This window comes from Nicotiana sylvestris, chromosome 1, assembly GCF_000393655.2.
Source record: "Nicotiana sylvestris chromosome 1, ASM39365v2, whole genome shotgun sequence".
In the NCBI taxonomy this organism is placed as follows: domain Eukaryota; kingdom Viridiplantae; phylum Streptophyta; class Magnoliopsida; order Solanales; family Solanaceae; genus Nicotiana; species Nicotiana sylvestris.
Window position 1 is genome coordinate 105,171,970 of NC_091057.1, and position 14,887 is coordinate 105,186,856.

General features: G+C 38.4%; 1 protein-coding gene across 1 annotated transcript; it reads right to left on the bottom strand.

Annotated features, from left to right (window-relative positions):
• Positions 1–220: 220 nt before the first annotated feature.
• LOC138872710 (uncharacterized) lies at positions 221–13,555 on the bottom strand. Its single transcript, XM_070151121.1, has 9 exons — positions 13,363–13,555; positions 12,793–12,859; positions 11,906–12,389; positions 11,647–11,777; positions 11,324–11,530; positions 10,555–10,870; positions 9,935–10,345; positions 9,378–9,583; positions 221–392 (listed from the first exon to the last, which is right to left on the bottom strand). The coding sequence occupies exons 1-9, from the start codon at positions 13,553–13,555 to the stop codon at positions 221–223; spliced, it is 2,187 nt and encodes a 728-aa protein (XP_070007222.1).
• Positions 13,556–14,887: the final 1,332 nt, after the last annotated feature.

The window sequence follows — 14,887 nt, forward strand, 5'->3', positions numbered from 1 at the left end:
AAAACCTTAACCTTAATGCATCCTCGGAGATGTTAGTTTGCTTGCTCCCCTAGCACGTTTCAAAAAAACCTTTGAGATGCTTGTAGGAATTTTGGTGTGGAGCTCCGGTGAAGAAACCCCTCTGTTCCAACAGTGTAAACATGACATTGGTTATTTGAAAGTTGTCCGCCCTAATCCGAGGCAGGACTATTGCAGTTGCATAACCTTCGTTGGGCAACACCTAGTGTGCTGCCCTTAGAGGAGGTGGGGTAGGGTTTGGGTTATTGTTATTAGGCGGCCGACCTCTCCTTTGTACTTGAGATTCGGGTTGAATCTCATCCACATGATCATCATCTACCTCCTCCCCCAATGACAAATTTCTGAGGGCTTCGTTGTTAAGAGCCATTTGGTACCTAAAAGCAATTCACACACAAAATTAGAAAAATGTAAGGAAAGAAAAACAAAGCACACAAATACTTAGATATATAGCTAAAACCGTCTAACTCCCCGGTAACGGCGCCAAAAATTCATCGGGTCCAAGCCTACAATACTACTGAGTAGAGAGGGTGGACGATGCAGTTTTAACCCAACTAGGTCAGGATCGAATCCACAGGGAGTTAATAATTGGAATTAGGTTTATATCTAAGCTAGATGTGGGCTTTGAGTCTAATTACACTTTCACAAGTTTTGGGTTTGATTTCTACTTCTAACTTTACTCTATTATATGCAATGATTGAAACTAAGGACAATATTTTTGTTGATGCTTTTCAAGTGTTTAAAGGTACTCAGGTCGTGACTTCTACCTAGGTGGATATCTAACGGATAGTAAAATCTAGGGCAAGCTCATGATTAGTTGGGATCGTAATGTAGCTATCACACCCGGGTACTCACTCTATACCTCTCGGTAGCTTGAGTGATTTTGCCCAATTTGGCTTTTTCAAGTCCAAATGGGTATTCATGCAATTCAAGTGACATTAGCTCAAGTCGGGTATTACTATCTCTAAGTTTAACCCTTTAATTGAGGCTATCAATTTCTTGAGTTCACCCCAATTCCTTGTTAGCCTAGTTTTCCTAGACTTAGTCCCTCTTTCTCAAGTAGAGACTAAGTCATAAAGGTATGAATTAGTGTTTGCAACCACTAATTCTATAGTTCTAGCAAGAACTAGGCTAAATATCACTAATTCATACACATTCAAGCCCTAGAATTCAATACCCATTAAATACCTACACTAGGGTTGGGTCACAACCCTAGCTATGGGTCTAGCTATTCATGGAAATAACAAAAATCAAAGATGAAAAGAAGATAAAATTCATAATACTAGATTAAAAGATGAAAATCTAATGTTGAAAGATAATTCTAGTACAAAATTGCCCAAAATGGAATGTACAACCTTCTCACGTGCTCAGATAATACATAACATAACCTAAAAATGTCAAAAAGATCTATTTATACTAAGCTGAAGTTTTTGGACAAAAATACCCCTACAGAGGTTGTGTGGTCGCGTAATTCTGAGCGCGACATCGTAATTTTGATCGCGGTACGCGTTCTTCAAATCTAGATCTGGGTTAAGTTGAGTTTCACAGACCGCATAATTTCAATCGTGACCGCGTAATGGACTTTTGCGGCGACGACGCAAACTGCGCTTATCATTTAGCCTGAAAATATAACTCTCTAAATCTCCCTTTCGTGGATCGCGTATTTCTAATCGCGGTCGCGTTGTGGCTTTCGCGGCCGCACAATATTTGTGTTGTCCGCATTTCTGATCTCTTGGCATGGTCTTGGTTTTTGTTCAAGTTTTGACTCTTTTATGAGTTGATTATGATTTCTTTTGGTCATTTTGAACAATTCCTGCAAGAAAGCATATTACATTAGTTTTCGGAAATACCTTCACGCATTTTTGGCTCAAAACATAAGTAAAAGAGAGCAAATTATAAGTTAAAATCCTTACTTATCACATGAGCTCAAGCATAATCTTACCCAGATCAAACTTCATCTGAGTCAAGATAGCATAAATGAGACACACCTTCACCCGAGAGACATAGGTGTCGTTCTGAGTAGGCATGATCTTTGCATTTATCAATCGTAGAATGACTCTGGCAGGATGCTGGAAATGGCATTTCTTCATGTCTTTGTGGAACTCATTTGCGTCTCGCGTTCAGGTGGCAAGAGACCCCGCGCCACACAGCTAGCATTTAATATCACGATAGGAGGGCTGACTCAACATGCTTAGGAACAACTTATGTGAACGCTCTGTGGACCCTATGATTTGGTTTATTACTCGGGAAGAAAATGGAATCATCTTGCCTCGCACTTGGACTTCATACACTGCATCTAAACTGGCCTCAGGTTGCCACTTAACATAAAATTCCTTAACCATGTTCACATTCACCGATTCAGCGGGACGAAACAAGGTTTCAAAGCTCAAGTATCTAATGTTGTTGTAAATTTTCGAGTACTTCCTGACGAGCTTACTATCATCAATACTGACTTCCGGGTTGGGACATACTGCCAGAACAAAGGCCCGAAACTACATCCTATCATGAGCTGGCACAATTCGAATGCCATACTTACAGTCTAGTACTACATACGTATCTAGGTCAATGCTCTCTTATTCCTCCTCCACTGGGTTGGGGCGAGGTGTACGCCTACCTCCTCGATGGCTACTAGAGGTTGCTTTTGAGGAACCTGTGTTAGAACATTTGCTAGGGCGTCGAGACATTTTACCTGCACAAGACGAACAACATTAGCCAAAATACGTAAAGTAAAAACAAGACCAAACAGGGTAACCACCCCACACTTATGTTATTGGCATGTTCACAAGTACAATATATATCGGGGACTCAGACTACCCCATTGAAAGCACGCGCCACACGTATTCAATAACCCCACCAACCACTAACATGATAGTGAGACAACATTATCACGGACTATGCTAACACAAAATCCAAAATCCAAAATCAAGAAGCTAAACTAGTAACTTAAGAAAAGAAAATAAGAAGTTATACTAATTTGCTACTACGAAATTCAGAAGTTTTAATGCATCACTACACAAAATACACACATGGCCTGAATCAGACATCTCAATTAGCACGTAGCCTCAAATTAGCCTAGGGTGGTCAATTGATTAGCACTAAGGTCTAACATATTAAAGATTTACAACATACAAGCATGACCTCCCACCCTACTCTTATTATCAAGCATCACATTATTTCCTCACAATTATCCCCCAATTAAACTACAATGCCACCTTCTATGTCATTGAGGCATTTAATCAAACACATGGTAGGCATAAAATGTACGTCACAATTTCAACTCCAACTATTGAAAGATTACTCCTCAAACATACTAATCAATCACCCTACAATAATCACAACAATACCAAAGTGTAACAATATAACAACACTACCAAAAACTCTACCAATTTTCGGCCATATTGGCCATCCCACCAAAATCCATCACAAAATAGTTTAAGCACCATCAAAACACGCAAAAATCACCCCTAATCATAAGAACAATGAAAAACCCACAAGTTTATGCAAGAATTTTGACCAAAAGAAATTGAAAAACTACCTAGGGTTAGAGATATGAACTAAAGTAACTTAGCTTACTACTAAAAGAGAAGAGATGAGAAAAGAAAACTTACCTTGATGAGTGATGTAGATGAGAAGGAGATGGAAATATGGAGGATTTGAGGAAGGAAAATGGAGGAAAGGAGAGTTATTTGGAGTGTGTGAGAGAGAATTGAAATAATAGAGTATGAGAGATATGGGAAAAAGGGGAAGGGATAAGCGGGTGACTTAAGTGTAGAAAAAATAAGTAGCCAAACATTTTGGTCGCATCGCTGGGTGCGGCACTCCATGCAGCGTGGTAGTGAAGATTTCCAAACTGTTATGCAATTCATGCTAGGCAAACATTATGGCCTGGTGCATCGCCCCATGCGACACTCTAGGCTAATTTTCTTAGAGTTCTAGGGAATTTTGCGTTTTAGGCCACAGGTTACATCCTGATTCTATTATGTACTTATTTTATGTTTAAATATTGCTTTTACCTGCCTAAACTAGTACCCAAATTACTAACCTCTAATAATCCTAAACTACAATTATCTAATTATTCTACAAAAGTAAGAATATGGATATAAGTAGTTCTGAGTTATAGTCGTTGTTGATACCCAATTTTTCCCTATGTATTTTATACCCAAAATATTTTCAAAATAGCATATATGTGCATATATAAGCACACCCAAGAGTTTTGGTATTTTTTGTGATTTTAAAACCAATTTACTGCCTATTTTAATACCACAAAATCCAATAACTATTCTCAAACATTATCATTTTTGATGAATAACTTATTTCATTCTCATATTTACACCAAAATATAATTAAGGCTATTTTTGCATATTTTTACCAATTTATTTGGCATTTTTAAAGCTAAATTGCATATAATTACAATTATAGCCTATTTTGTAATTAATAGCATTTTATAACAATAAAATTTGCTACAATATTTTTAAACTAATATTTATATAATATTTGACTACCTAGTATTTTTAATTTTCTTTTAAAATCGTTATTACTATTTTTATAAAATAGAAAGGGGAAAAGTGGCTATTTAAAACCTAGCCCCAATTGCATTTCAATTACAGCCCAAATTGCACCCCAATTCGACCCAATTTCAATTGAGATCCGACCCACACCCCATTTGGATACCCGATCCAGCTTTGTTTTGATCTGAGCCGTTGATCAAACGAGATCAACGACCCAGATTAATTTGCCTAAAATAAATCAAATGACCCCCCTTCCTTTTACCCTCATTTTGCAAAAAGACCGGTCTCTCTATGCTGACGTTTGCTCTCCCTTCTCTCTAGAACCTTCTGGTTCTCTCTTTCTTCTCCGATGGACTTTGTCGCCTCTCCGGCCAACTTCATTCTCACTCCTCTCGACCTCTAGCCGCCATGAAACCTCGTCTCGTTGCTTCTCTCTGAGCCTTGAAGCCCTAGAGACATCCACCATGAAAGGCGGTCCCTGGAACCTCGCTTGGCTTATCTCCGGCCTTTCTCCGGTAGGTTTTGGTCCGATGATGCTTTAAATGTCGTTGTTAACAAGTTTCACGGCCAGGTTCCTCATCTCACTGATTTTATTGCAAACCCTAATTTTTGCCTAAATCTCTTAATCTACGTCTTTTTAAACAATTTCTAGTTTATTCTTTGAGTTCTACACTACTTATTACTCGATATCTTCGATTAGTTCAAGTTTTTAAACGTTCTTGTTCCTCTTTTCAAAACTAGGGTTTCCGACCCCCTTTCAAAATCACCATGCCTTCTATTTCTTTTGAGTATTATGTGAATATGCCTATGTTTGTGCCATGTTATGAGTTTGTTTGTTTTCGAGTTAGTCCAAGTTCCACGCTTTAAATCTTTACTAGGGTTCCGACTCTCCACTGTTTATATGATTCCTTACTTAGGGTTCTTAGCTTTGTGACTATTGTGTTTAAATAAGTTTAAATGCTTCTCTTTACTGAATATTCTGTTAATTCCGAGCATCTCTTTGAATCCCTGATTTGTATGTGTTTTCCTTAAGGGTTCTTACATTGATTTTTCAAATTGTTTCCTTACTTGTGAGTTGCCTTCTATACTTGGTACTTATTCCCTCTAATTTTGGTCTTGTCCGCGATTCTTTGACTGATTTTCAGAGTTGATTTATATTTTTACCATATTTGTGCACTTAAACATCTTTTTTTAAGTATTCAACATATACTTTCCTTGTTTGAAGCATTGTGTATCTAGTCCTTATTGCATACTTATTGCATACTACTTCTTACTATGGTATAATCAGTCATCTTACTGATTCTTTTCCTTACTTGATAACTTGTACTCCCATTCGAATCATGAATCCCTGATTTAATTGAATTAAGTCCTATGATTGATTCAATTTGGTACTGTTTCTATAATTATACACTTACTACCCTGTTCTCTATTGTTTTCAAAAAAACTATAAGTACTACTATTCCTTTCTCACACAGGGGAACAGAATCATTTTCTGAACTCTCCCTTACACAAAAATATTCAGTACTCTCTCTTTGTTTCACACAATTTCTCTCCTCTTGTGACCACTGGTTGCTCCACTAGTTTGAAACTCAGGCTGAGTTTTAGACTATTTCACTGTTCCATTATATTGCTGCTCAGTTCTACTGCTGCTTACTTCTGCTATTGCTGCTCACTCTTGCTATTGTTGCTGCTTCTCTATACTGCTGCTCTCTCTCTGCACACTTTCTGCATATTGTTGCTCACTCCTTGCAAACTGTTGCTCACCATCTTGCATATTATAACTCACCACTACCCTGCATTACTTTACCTTCAACTGGTATGTCTCCTATTTGATTTACAGCCCCAAAAGCAATATGTTTCTATTTGTGTTACACTTCCTTTTGTTTCTTGCATGTTTCTACTTATGGTTTTGTTGTTCTTACTGCAATTAGCATGCCTCTGTGCTGATTAATATAGTCTGGCATGCCTGTGCTTGTTTCCTGCATATTTCTCCTTACCTCCCTAACCCCAGAACATTATTAGCATGTTATTCAGGACCCTTTAGCTATTAAGTGACCCTGAACCTCTTCTTGATGTGTGAGTTTGTCAATCTAATGCTGTTAAGCCCCTGACCCCTTTGTGTGGAACCTGCTTGATTGTTTAAGTTCTGAAGTGCTTCTCTTGATGTTCTGCGTATATGTAACTGTGTTCTTGCTTGTGAGTTATTTGTTCCCTTTCCCCCTGCCCCTGTTGGTGTTCCCTGAGTGATGTGAGACTCTTTGCTTTCAAAACTGGTTCCATATTAACTGTTTTCAAACTCAAGTGATTACTTTTCTCTCAAAACTGTTTTCATGAGAATCCTCTTTCAATTGTTTTCAACTCAACTTCTTCAAATTCTATCATAGTCTCACTATTCCTAGAACTTAGGTTCTACCCCCTTAGTGTAAACATTGCTTTGGGTACCTTGAGTACCCATTGAACTTTGATGCACAAGGTTGGTAATTTCACACTTGCACTTGTCTTGTTAATTTGTTTTGGGTGCCTGGTATTGACCAAGGGTCCCAATGGACCCTTAGGGAGCTTTGCCGCACCCAAACCTTGGTAAAGGCTGTGAGGATTGGAGATTTGGGCCTGGCTAAAGGATCCCTATAGATTAACTTCTTATTTTTACTCTTCACTACTGTAACTTAATCACATTGGTCTGTAATAACTTGTAATGAACAATTGGGTTTATAGTGCAATTGGGTGGGATTATGCATGCTTAGCTTTAAGTAATGGGTAGAGAACATGTCTATAGGATTTTACTTACCTACTTGTGCAATAGAAACCATTTCTAGGGGCATACATCTCATACAACTAGAGGTCCTGTCTTTAAGCTCTCTTACTATCAGCTTGTTATTTACTTTATAACCACAATCAATTAATAATCAACAATGCTGCCATTGCATTTAGATACCATGCTTTAAGACCTTTGTGTGCATTAGATATCATGTATGTAGGGCTGTATTTGCAACTGTTGAATACTTCACTAATTTTGTTTAACAGACATAAGTTTGGTTAACAGGCTTCTTTTTAAAACTGGAAAATAAGTATGCACGTCCACTTTCTTTTATGATTAAACAACGCCTAGGCAAGCCTTAGGCCGGATAAAATCGATTAACCGTCTTATCATGTTTAAACCATTCAACATCTTTAGACTGTCCGAATTTGTTTCCCTTCTCTAAGATCCGCTTGGTTCTTACTAAACTCCTGGCCTATTTTCTAAATAATCATATCTGTGCAAATACTTTCTATTTAGTTACCTTTTCCAGAATTGTGTTACTGTTTTTTCCTAAAACTCATCAGGACCCTATGTCTTCTGTAATTTTCCAAAACTATAGTTCAAAAACTAATATGCTCTCAGCTTTACACTTCTGAATGGTTTTACATCTGTGCTAAATGTTTTCCTACCTCTTCTGTCCGAAATTATTTTCATAATAGAATACTATACCTGCTATGCCCTATCATATATTTTTGAGTATGTTTAAAATTCTTTCTCCGATTTCTAAATTGTTACGTATCTCCTGCCTTTTCTCAAGTTCAGAAAGTGTGCGTCCAACTCCTTTTGCAAATTCTGTTTAAACTCTTCAACTCTTATCTTAACATATTTTTGAACATTCCAGCTTTTAACTCTCATTTCCTTAGACCTTAAATGTGATTGAGACGTGCTAATCATGTGTCCATCTGTGGAGGGATATTTGAGCCTTTTACATGCCTTTATATGATTCCTTACATGAAGTCCTATTTGTTTTTGCATGTCGCCTAGTGTTTTGACCTTTAAACCTAAGGGTTCAACCTAGTCCTCACCTCATAGGAATAGTGGTCCTAAATACCCTCTAGGACCTATAGGACGGGATGAGTAATAGCACGCACTAAGCAATCGTGACCAATACACACGCTTAAAATAACCTCTACGGGGTGGGAAGGGTAGAATATGGAGATGATGACTGGTGCACTAATATCTCGTGTGAGAATGATTGCTGGGTATTGCACCGAAGTGATCCATATTATAGTTAAACCTAGGACCCTTTTCTTTGCTTTTCCTTCATTTAAATTAACGTTTTCCTCAAACTAAGCTTTCCTTTTTTCCAAAAAAAAAATCACTTGTGTCTTTCTTCTTTCAAAATTGTCAACTTGTTTATATTTCTTATGTGCAAACATTGTCTGTTACTTCTACTCTTCTTAAAGTATAGCTAAGTATGGCCGGGAACCACACTAGTAGATCTTGAGGGGTGCCTAACACCTTCCCCTCGAGATAATCTCAAGCCCTTACCCGAACTCTGGTTTTCTTCCAAAAAAAAAAATCTTCTTCTTTTCTCTAAAGTGTCCTAATGCACTATAATCATTAGGTGACGACTCTTCAAATTCCATAACCCGATTCTTCAAAAGGGAATAAGAGTTGTTTTTCTCATAATGTCGTAAACCTAATTTCGCCTTCTTTTAGGAGGGAAAAGGGGGCGTCGACAGTCGTCATCTTGACTCCATCACTTAGGCTCATTTTATCACGATGCTAGAGGATTTCTTGTCGAATCCTCAAACAAGGTACGGTTTCAACCTCTATCCATTTACCTTAAAGTTTTTGTTCCCTTCTTCATCCTACATTTCAATGGAGCCATATGGTGAGACGTGTTTCACCATATATGGACCTATCCATCTTGATTTGAATTTTCCGAGAACAACTTAAGTCTACTATTGTATAATAAGACTTTGTCCCCTTCATGAAACTCTTTTGGCTTTATCAGATGTCATGCTATTTTTTTGTTTTTTCCTTTAAAATCAATACATTTTCATACGCGTCCAGTCGAAACTCCTCAAAATTCGTTCAGTTGTGGCAACCTGTGTTCACCTGCAAGACTAAGATCAAGATTAAGCATCTTAATTGATGAATAAGCTTCATGTTCTATCTCAACATGTAGGTGACATGATTTTCCATAAACTAGTTTGAATGGTGAATTCCCTGTGGTTGTTTTGAATGCAGTTTTGTACACCCACAGAGCTTCATCCAACTTTACAGACCAATCCTTACGAAAAGCACTAACCATCTTTTCAAGAATTCGTTTAAGTTCACGGTTAGCCACTTCAACTTGCCCACTAGTTTGGGCATGGTACAAGGTTCCTTTTATGTGTTTGACCCCATACTTAGACAATAATGCAACAAACTTTGTTCACAAATGCGACCCATTGTCACTGATAATCACTCGAGGTGTCCCGAAGCGGGTAAAGATGTTCTTCCGTAAGAACTCGCACACCACCCTAGCATCATTGGTCCTAGTAAGGATTGCTTTAACCCATTTAGAGATGTAGTCAATGGCTACTAGGATATATTCATAAGAATGGGATGATGGGAACGAACCCATAAAGTCAATGCCCCAAACGTCAAAAATTTTACATACCAGAATAGAGTTTAGTGGCATCTCATCCCTCTTGCTAATGTTACCTGCCCTTTGACACTTGTCATATGCAGCTATATACACATGGGCATCTTTGTACAAAGTAGGACAATAGAAACTGATTTCCATGACATTTGCTGCAGTACGATTTCCCCCATAGTGCCCTCCAGCTGCTCCATCATGGCAACGAGAAAGAATGCTTGCCATTTCTCTATCAGGAACAGACCTTCTATTCACACCATTTGCACAAAGCTTAAACAATAAAGGTTCATTCCAAAAATAATTTGTTACCTCACTTTGGAGCTTCTTTCTTTGATCACGAGAGAGGTCACGAGGAAACCATCCACTAGACAAAAAGCTGGCTACATCAACATAACAAGGCTGCCTTTCGGAGACTACAGCAATGGAGAAAATCTGCTCATAGGGAACTCTTCTTTTACATCAACTGTTTTAACTAGAGGCCTTTCAAGTCGAGATAAATGATCTACAACTTGATTTTCTGTGCCCTTCCTATCTTTGATTTCTAGGTCAAACTCTTAGAGCAGCAACACCCACCGCATCAGACGCGGCTTGGACTCCTTCTTATTCAACAGGTATTTCAAGTCTGAGTGATCAGTATGTACAATAATTTTACTCCCCAACAGGTATGATCTAAACTTGTCAAAAGCAAAGACCACAGCAAAAAACTCTTTCTCGGTAGTGGCATAGTTGACTTGAACCTCATTCAATGTCCTGATTGCATAGTAGATGGGTTTAAACATCTTATCTTTTCGTTGCCCCAGAACTGCTTCCACAACTACATCACTAGCATCACACATTATCTCAAGTAGCTGCCTCCAATCAGGCGTCACCATAATAGGAGCACTCACAAGCTTTTCCTTCATCAATTCGAATGCTCTTAAGCACTCCACATTGAAAAAACAAACTTGACATCTTTCTCTATAAATGTAGTCAAAGGTTTAGTAATGCTGGAAAAGTTTTTAATGAAACTCCTATAGAACCCAACATGTCCTAAGAAACTCAGCCTAGCAATTACATCGACCTTAGCTCTATCAACTTCAATTCTATGTGCAATCATTTTGTAGCCCAAGACAATTCTCTCTTTCACCATGAAGTGTCACTTCTCCTAGTTAAGAACCAAGTGAGTGGTTTCACAATGTTCATGCACGAGCTCTAAATTCTTCAAGCAATCCTCAAAATCATCACCAAAGAGGGTGAAATCATCCATGAACACTTCTAGATACTTCCTATTTTAATCGGAGAATATAGACAGCAGGTGCATTACACAACCCAAACGGTATCCTTCTATAAGCAAAAATACCTAACAGGTAAGTGAATGTGGTCTTCTCAACATCTTATGGGGCAATGGGTATTTGATTGTAGCCTAAGTACCCATCCAAGAAGCAGTAGCATCCACGTCCAGCCACTTTTTCAAGCATTTGATCAATAAAAGGGAGTGGGAAGTGGTCTTTCCTGGTTTCATCATTTAGCCTTCTATAATCAATGCACATTCTCCACCTAATGACTGTTCTTGTGGGGATTAATTCATTGTATTTGTACTTCACCACTGTCATGCCCCCTTCTATGGTACCACTTGCACTGGACTAATCCACTGGCTATCAGAGATGAGAAAAATCACTCCCGCATCTAGTAATTTGATGATCTCCTTGTACACTACCTCCTCCAAATTTTTGTTTAATTTGTCTTGGGTCTACAAAACTGGCTTTCTATTTTCTTCCAACAGAATTTTGTGCACGCAAATGGCTGGACTGATTCCTCGAATATCAGCTATACTCCAGCCAATGGTCTTCTTGTGCTTTTTCAGCAGCTCCACCAGCTTTTGCTCCTGTGTAACAGAAACAATCACTGGAAAATTGTTAGTTTCAAGAAAAGTATATTTCAAGTGAGTGGGGAGGACTTTCAATTCCACATTAGGCTTAGAAGCCTCCTTTTTAGTTCCTCCTCATCAAGCACTTGATTCTCAGTTTCAAGAGCTTCAACCACTTTCTTTAAGTCAGGATCTTCAACCTCTACTATGCTAGACTGAGTAATACACCTCTCTAGTGTATCCCGCATAAGCTTGTCAAACTTGCATTTTTCAACTAATTCACCAACAACGTCTAGCTTGAAGCACGAGTAGGAAGACACCTCATCACTGGGGTAGTTCATCATCCTCTTCATCTGGAACACCACTTTTTTATTTCCCACTCTGAGCATAAGCTTCCCCTCATAGATATCAAGGATAGCTCGGCCGGTACATAAAAATGGCCTCCGTAGAATTAGAGGCACCTCCTTATTCATCTCCATATCCACTACAATAAAGTTTACGGGGAATACAAACTTGTCCACCCGTACTAGAATATTTTCAATGATCTTCTCAAGCAAAATGGTGGTCTGGCCAGCCAATTGTAGGAACACTGGTATTGACTTGATCACTCCAAGCTCACCTTCCAACTTCCTGAATAGAGACAAGTATTAGATTTGTAGACGCACCAGAGTCACAGGCCTTGTCGAATCTCTCATTTCCCAATGAGCATAGTACGGTTCTTCCTAGGTCTCCATACTTTTGGGGAATTTTGTTTTGCAATATGGCGGTGCAGTGGGCATTCAGTTTGACCAATATTGCCTCCTCTAATTTTCTCTTACTAGACAGAACTTCCTTCAAGAATTTTGCATAAGCAGGGATCTGAGTGAGTGCATATATGAAGGGGATGTTCACATAGAGTTGCTTGAGCATCTCCAAGAATCACCCAAAACATTTGTCAAGTTTCTCCCGCTTCATTTTTTGATGGAATGGTAGAGCTGGCATATGTCTACTCTCTTCAATCTCCTTTTGTGCCCCACTGTTTTAGCCTTTCTACTCTTCACTCTCTTTCTCTGCTAGTGTCTCAGTCTGCTTGCTCACCACTTCTGGTCTAGCTTTCACCACTAGGTCAATTAATATTTTCCACTTCTGAGAGATACAACTTTGATTGTTTCCTTTGGGTTCTTTTCGGTGTCTGGGAGAAGAGTCCCTGGAGCCCTCTCAGATAATAAATTTGCAATTTGTCCCATTTGTCTTTCTAGATTCCGAATAGTCATGCCCTGAGTCTCGAATTTTTCATCTATTTTGTTGATAAATTCCTACATCAGATCTTCCATACTAGATTGATTTGATTGTTGTGGCTGATATTGTTGCCTCTTCTCGTTATGAAAATCTGGTGGTCCTTGACCCTGGGGTCTAGGATTATTTTGCTGCTATGAGTTCAAACTTCCACTAGGTGAACTCCACGAAAAACCTGGGTGCCTTTGACCCATGGCATTATAGTTGTTCCTACCTTGGTAGTTTTCTCTATTAAAGTTTCCCATAATGCTGACTTCCTCAACTAATACTTGACACTCATGTGTAGGGTGTCCCATTCCAAAAAAGTCACATGCTGCTTGCGGCTAACTCTGTATCTTGGCTAATATCATCTTTCTTATCTCCTTGGCCATGGTTTCTAGCTGGGATTGCATGGATGTGTTAGTGTCCACCTGGTGAACCCCAACTGATTTTCTTCTATCATTATTCTCAGTCGGCCATTGATTAGCATCCTTAGATAATTCATCAAGGATTAAGATAACCTCCTCTAGAGTTTTCTTCATTATTGGACCTCCACATGCAATATTCAGAGTTCGTTGTGAGGATGCTGTCAGAGTTTATGTCTCCTTTTAGCAGAAATTGTGGATTTCCCTTAGAAAATTCTCTGTTTTTGCAACTGAGAAGTACTTGTCAAGAATTTTTATGGTCATATCTTCCCATGTCCTGATCGAACATGTGGGTAAGCTACAAAGCCAGTGCTTCGCATTGTCTTTCAATGAAAAGGGGAATGCCCTTAAGTATGCTGAATCCTTTGATACTCCATTGTATTGGAAGGTGTTCATGATTTCTTCAATGTCCATCAGGTGAGTATTAGGATATTCGTTCATATTCCCTCGGAAAATGCAGTTGTTTTGGATAGTTTGAAGCAAGACTTGCTTCAATTCGAAGTTGTTTGCTGCTATGGGTAGATGTCTGACACTTGACAGTCCTTGATTGTAGACTGGACTAGCATAATCACCCAATGATCTTCCAGGCTGAGGTGTTGCATTCTCGAATTGGTCTTCAACTAAAGGTCGGTTTAGATTAAATCTTTGACCCCCATTATGTTCGACTGTCTTATCAGCAATTCTCCATGCAGCTTCTTGTTGTACTGCCTCTCTTGCAGCTAAACCTACTCCTTCATTCTCTTCATTTGCCATGGTATCTTGAGTCGAAGTTTGACTCAAGAATTTTTCTGTTAATTCTCTTTCTTTTCTCAGTTGTCGCATGTGTTTCTCCAACTCTGGTTCGTAGGGTATCACTTCCCTTGAAGAGGATCGAGTCATACACAAGAGAAATCAAACATGTATCCTGCACACAAGTAAGAAAACGTGAATACACTAAAGCAAAAATTGGCCCCTGAATTAGTACTAAAAACTATTTAAAATACTATTGATTGCCAATTCCCAGCAACAACGCCAAAATTTGACGAATGCAAAATATAACACAAAATGAATGCTCGCTAGTTAAAGATAGTATAGATTTATTATCGTCTCCACAGGGATTGTAATTAAATAGTGTTCGAATCATCTCCAGTCGATTACTATCCAAGAAAATTAACAATTGATTTGATGACTATTACTACTATTTAAGCAAATAACAATTGCTCACAAAAGACCGCAATTGAGCACGAAGAAATATCGATGAGGGAAATAAGGTCAATTAACTAGATATGTGCACGATAACTGATTATACTTGAAGCTAATATTCCTCTTCCGATTAAACATTAATTTCATTAATTAATCCAATTGAAGCATGGTAAAACTATTGCAACTATAAAATGATATTTATGATCTAAAGGGTAACTTCTCACGAATATTTCCTATTTTCTAGTTCGATTAACAATTCAAGAGGAT

Bases quoted from the DNA above. Each gene is read 5' to 3' on its own strand.
- LOC138872710 (XM_070151121.1), bottom strand. From the start codon at position 13,555: ATGAAGAAAACTCTAGAGGAGGTTATCTTAATCCTTGATGAATTATCT. The intron at 10,346-10,554 runs GTACATACTGAT...CCCTATGAGCAG, and splicing joins TGTTGGGGAGTAAAATTATT to ATTTTCTCCATTGCTGTAGT. The intron at 393-9,377 runs GTTGCCACAACT...AATTGCTTTTAG, and splicing joins AGTCTTGCAGGTGAACACAG to GTACCAAATGGCTCTTAACA.